General features: G+C 38.0%; 1 protein-coding gene across 4 annotated transcripts in view; it reads right to left on the minus strand.

The window, feature by feature from the left end:
- The window catches only part of LOC149219607 (uncharacterized), a 29,129-nt gene extending 23,377 nt beyond the window's left edge, over window positions 1–5,752 (minus strand). Inside the window, exons 1-6 of one of the 4 annotated variants that reach the window (XM_089384423.1) lie at window positions 5,520–5,752; window positions 5,090–5,341; window positions 3,112–3,245; window positions 2,861–3,004; window positions 2,639–2,704; window positions 2,253–2,347 (exon numbers count right to left, since the gene is read on the minus strand). In XM_089384423.1, coding sequence (XP_089240549.1) covers window positions 2,253–2,347; window positions 2,639–2,704; window positions 2,861–3,004; window positions 3,112–3,245; window positions 5,090–5,241 — 591 coding nt within the window. In that variant the 5' untranslated portion in view covers window positions 5,242–5,341; window positions 5,520–5,752. Of the gene's footprint in view, window positions 1–2,252; window positions 2,348–2,638; window positions 2,705–2,860; window positions 3,005–3,111; window positions 3,246–5,089; window positions 5,385–5,519 lie in introns of all 4 variants that reach the window. The other 3 variants (XM_089384424.1, XM_089384422.1, XM_089384425.1) reach the window with 3 other exon arrangements.
- Between the last annotated feature and the right edge of the window lie 248 nt (window positions 5,753–6,000).

A 6,000-nucleotide genomic window follows, 5' to 3' on the forward strand; every position in this document is an offset into this window, starting at 1 on the left:
TATAGCTAAGACATACCCCACATCCCCAAAACATTGTCCCCATTCAAAGCAACCTAGTGTGGGGTATGCAAACTTGTATAACACTATAGAGCCCAAGCTTGAGCATGTAGGTCACTGCTCAGTACAAGGGCAAGGATTCCTAGCATACTAACATAAAATCTCTGGCTCCAACCGAAAGAGAATTGCTCTCTTCTGGAAATGCCAATCCAGACTGAAATCTAGATGCCAACTCTAATTTAACCTGCATGAAATGCATTAGTCTCCTCACTGAAAGTTGCTCGAGGTTACCTTTTCCATGAAATAGGAAATGCATGTCAATCTTATGGCATCTCAAAAACTATTTCGAAGTGCTTGCATATCAAACCATCCATTTGTCCTAAAAAATAACCCCTTTCCAATTAAGGATCATAACAAAAAAACTATTGTATTTAATAAAAACCAATGCCCCAAAAGGTCTTGCAACGTTGTAGCTCCACATAACATGAATGACAATCTATGCTTCGGGATAAATTATGTAGTGACCCTCTGTAAAACCAAAGTGATGAGACTTATCTTTAACTGCTTAACAATTGTTGGGCACTAGCTTCCCAAGCACTCAAGTCTTGAAGGAAGAGTGGGATTCTATTGGCACCTCCTAAGCCATATAGCTTCCCATTTTTTGTTAAGTTGAATTGTCATTGACTAATTTGGGTGTATCGCAAAATAAAGTTCCTTAGTTCTATAATCCATGTAGGTCTCCCATTGAACCACATCCAACCTTTCCAAATTGATCCAACGCTCAAATTCATGTTAAGGAAGCTAGCATCCAATTTATCTTATAAAGTGCTATGAAGATTTGTGTGTCTATTGTCAAATCCTTTGAGCCCAACTAACAATTATCTAAGGCAATCAATTACTCGGGTCTTTGTCCCGTATGTCTCCCCATCTGTAAAAACCTTTATTGATTAACCTTTGTCTATCTTGCAATAAAACTAAACCAATTTGTCCCCTCGTGAAAGGAAGGGTCCAAATTTATCACACAGTTAGATCTCACCCACTTCAAGGTTCGTTACTCCCAATGTTAGAATTGTTTGGACACTTTCTTCCAAGCTTGCCAAATACTCCTACGAAGCCTTGATCCAAGGATTTTGAAAGCTATTCTACCAACTATACCACAAATTACAAAAGGACCTTCTATGGCATCAACATGGATAATACTATATGCACAACAAACAATAATCTACTAATGAGCATTCCCACTCATAGCACTAAAAGCCCATTAAGTTAGTCGCAGCACCCACTAAAATTTCATATACCATTCAAACCAAGAGCTCTAGTCTCCCTTGGAAAAGTCTTTCCAATACGACATAGGAAGCTAGCATAAGGCTTCTATCCTCCCCCTTGCCGACTTCCCCCAAAGACATTGTTTAACACTTATTTATAATTTCATGTATCCTAAGATGGAAGGATATAATGAGGAGGAATAGCATGATGACATGTTACCAAGGTTTTCTTTGTTGCAAAGATTCTAACTGGTTACTGAAGCAATATATCCTAGGAGAACTATCTCGAGTTCAAATTTGTTCATGACCCAATCCCACAAATCCTTTGAAGAAACATCAATTCTGAAGGAATATCAAAGTATCATGCTATCTAGTCTAGCCATAAATGCTAATGTTAGTAGCTCAGGCAGGTACTTCCACAGAAGCCTAAGTGTCTAGGCATGTGGAAGTCGCCCAGTAGACCCTTAACCTTAGCAATCACTTTGAGTATTAAAGTAATTGGCTTTTATAAGATAAAGTGAGTTAATCTAATGAAATGCAAAGATTATTTGCAATAGTGAATTAGATGAACCTCAACGGTTGATCTCAAGTGATGTTGAGATCTAATCTCAACCATCAAACATTTTGGAGATTTGAGTACAGAGGACTGGATTGGAATTTCTAGGTGACCAGACTTCCTCAACTCCTACCTCTCGCAAGGAATAAAATTTTGTTCTTCAGTTTCTTTCTGGGCTGCTTAGTCCTTATCGCTTATAAGCCCTAAGGACTGTACTGTTTTGAGCCGGCGTGGAATTTCTGGTGACCAGATTTCCTCAAGCTCTGCCACTCCCAAGGATAAAAATTTTGTGGTTTTTATGCAATTCTTCCAAAATAACAGTTATAGATACAATCTGTGTTCATATGCAATCTTTCCAATATAATAGTTATCAAAACTATCTTTTTAACAAAAATGGAAAAAATTAAAATGAAACAAGATAGAAAGGGGAAAACCTGTAAGCCATTTATTATTCCAGAACTCAAGCTTCCAAACTGAAATGCAATTGGTTGTTGTTGAAACTTAGCCCTGGAAGCCTCCATAGGAACCACTGTTTTAAATACAAAACACACCTCAATATGAAATAACTAATAGTAGATAAATTATAAAATACAACCAGTGCTGAAAGTATATTACTCAAATAAGAATATTGAACACTTTCTTAATATAATATGCAAACGCAAATGTAAAGTGCTAATACAATTCAAGCTAGAGCTCCATAACAGAGAAAAATTAATATTTCTTGACTCCTGAAGTTACCTTTTGAACTGACAAAAATGTATGCTAAAAGTTAAAACGAATGCAAAACATAAAAGAACCAATAAAATACAAGACGAAGTACCTGGTACAGGCACTGGAGATGCCTTTTCTAAATTTCTAGAGCTCGGAGCCTGTGAAAGAGGAGATGCTGAAGGTTTTCTAAGTAAATAAGTCTATTATTTTCTGATCAGTGTAAATAAAATCTAACTCCAATTGGCAGTTCAAGCACTTTTATAATGGCATATGAATGGATGCATTATCTCCAGACGACAAGGCAACCAACAACAAATAAAAGAGTAAGCACCTGCATTAGGCAATGGAGATGCTTCATCTAGAGTTCTATTGTTCGCAGCCTGTGAAATGGAAGGTATTGGAAGAATCCCATGACTCTTAGCAGCCAGCATATTAGACTGTTTTGTTGCAGATGATGTGACACTTCCATATGTCCCTGCAGGTACTCATCAAACGCATCAAAGCATAATTATTAAATCAAAAATGATCATTGACAGTAACCTGATAAAAAATAGCTAGAACTGCAGTTGTCAGTGCCAATACCAGATAATGCTGTCCCTGGTTGTTGCCTTTGCACAATTTCACCATTTTGAACATTGTGGTTTGAATTAGGTTCGAAAAGCCCTGCATTAGTTTTCCCTCTAGACTGCCCTCCAGGTCCATTTGATCGCTTACTACTGGAATCAAAGACAAGTAAATATGTGCAGTCTCAGATGGGTGGTTTAGTAACTAGTTTAAAAACTAATCATTAACGCAATCTTAAATAATCACTAATACAATCTCCAACTAGCTTTACAGAGCATGAGAGTTTTCACAGATTAGGACTCCGGTTCCAAACCCATCAGTAAATATAGAATGACTAAGAAGTTGAACACAGAGCGATAATGTGCTCATTTTAAATGAACTCCAAAATTGACAGTAATTCCAGGATTGCCAGGGTGCTAAATACAGGATGATACAATGCTCATGTTAAAACTCAAAAACTGCCCCCAGTTATTTCCATGTAACTGTTGTTTCTCATCTTTAATTCTATCATTTTTATGAATGTCATTTCAGTATTTTAAACCATCACATATTTTTGGCAGTCCCATGTGAAGAATGACATATTAAGGAACTCAGATTACTTTATCTCGTGTGATGAGTGACATATTACGAGACTCAAATTATTTTGTCTCAAATGAAGAATCTCCAATTTTGACATTGTTGTAATATTGTGAAATATTGAAATGTGAATAATGTATGCCCAGTTAGGAAGATGTGCGCCCTTGCTATTACATGTAAAAAATGTCCAATTTTGGCACCACCATTCTCATGTAATACCGAATTCTTGATAATGTGTGGATGGTTGAGAACTTGTTTGCCCTTGCTATAATGTCTGCCGTACACTTGTGTCATGCTTAGTTGTGGATTCAGTATGTGAAGTCGAAAATTTGTATATGATTGTTATTCCTGATAAGAATGTTCAATTTTGGCACTATTCTACTCTAGTGTAATACTGAATTATGTATAGCATATGTGATATGTCCAAGTGAGAAATTGTGTGCTCTTGCTATTTCATGTGGAGAATGTCCAATTTTAACACTATTGTTCTTGTGTAATATAGAGTTGTGGATAGTGTATGTACAGTTGAGAATTTGTGTGCCCTTGATATTACTCTGCCTTTTAATCTCACTACATACTCCTATCGAATACCTAATACTTCGTCAAACAGGTGACTCCTAGGTTGATTTCTATGTACTGCCATTTCACGGAAAAGAAAGTACAAAGGTCTCAATGCAACAATGGAGTTACTTGTAACATCTAATAAACAATGTCAGGCTGTACGTAACAGGGAAAATACACCCAATCAAAAAGGCAACCGTCCAACCCAACAAAGCGTTCAAAATTAAGGCTTTCCCATAATCCGAATACCATCAAAACCTCACAGCAAATCACCAATGTAAACCAGTGACAAGAGATGTCCGCATGATCCCTCTACCCAATGTAATCGACAACTTTATAAGCAAATAGTAGGCTGGCGAGGAATTGGACTTTCATGAGGAATGGCAGTGAAATTAGTATATATTGGAGATTATTACACATAAATGTGATTATAAAACTGCACCGCGAAACGCAAGACCCGAGAGGGAATGAGGATCTATCAACACTTTGTGCATTTGTGTCAATCTATTGAATATAATTACTAGCACGAACCGACCAAAACCCAGGTTTGGCATGCAATTATAGGCTGCAAAACTCGAGGTTGTGACCGCTGCAATAAATGTTGGAATCTAATTACGCATATCAGACCGGGATTTAAATGGGTCTATGCTAGCAATGTTAACTTATGAGGATAGCCAGAAAAAAATTCCAAATTCTTAGAAATAGTTGTGCAACTCATCATCAATGTCATACATTGGCGCCATGCATATTTGGCGTATTCAGTATTTCTATTTCCATAACTTGAAGACCACAAATATAATTTCAAATATGAATATGATAAAGACGAACATAAAGAAAACCATATTAAAAAAATCCATACCTTTTAATTGTGGAAGATGGGGAGGAGGAATGAGGGCTAGACCCTCCAACCCCAGTACCCTTGGGAGGCTGTTGATATCCAACGCCCGTTGATCTCCCAGGTCTTCTTTGCTGGGCTTCACTCTTCTCAGGCTTTGATTGGTGATGAAACATATATAACAATGGTTCAAAACCCTTTACCCTAAATTCTCCAGCAACCCTAAGATCGGATCAAGCGATAATATCAGCAGCCCCAGCTCTCGTCCCGCAAAACCTACCGCGCCCTCACAATCAAAATAATCTAATCATCGCCGTGTCTGCGTGCCAAATTGCAGACAGAATTGAGAGACTAAAACTAGTATCTTTTCTTAAAATTGTCTACATAAAGCCCGTGTATCAGCATTTGCCACTATAATTCAAACACTGCGAGAATTAAAAGGATTCAGTAATACCTCAATTTCTTCGACAGAGATCACCAGAGGGTCTCGCGATTCGATCCCCAGGAGTCCAACCGATAGAAGGTGGGAATTGTGAAGTGAAGTAAAAAGGACACCTTGAGATGCTCGCAAGGGGAACGCATGGAGAGCACGAGGATGGAGGAGCTTGGGCATAAAAATCATGCGAAAGCCATAAATAAATTAAAGAAACTATCGCTCCAGGCAAACCTTCGCAGCGAATGTTGTGTGCGCGTGTCGGTATTTGATGATTTAGCCTCGGACGGATTAGGTGTGGAAGGCCGAGCGTGGAAATTAGGTTCGGCAGGTTAGCGTATTATTTTCGCGGCACTTTTGGGGTCCGCTAATGACGTCACGTGGGCGTGATTGACGGAGTTTAACAGCGGCTTCCGCTTTGAACTCCACGCAATTTGGCGTTGAAAAATCTAACGATGTTAAATTGAAGGTTGTTTATGATACTTGTTAAAGTTGATTTTCT

This window comes from Pinus tabuliformis, chromosome Q (genome assembly GCF_031772625.1).
Source record: "Pinus tabuliformis cultivar Carrire ecotype Pingquan chromosome Q, CPIR1, whole genome shotgun sequence".
Lineage (NCBI taxonomy): Eukaryota > Viridiplantae > Streptophyta > Pinopsida > Pinales > Pinaceae > Pinus > Pinus tabuliformis.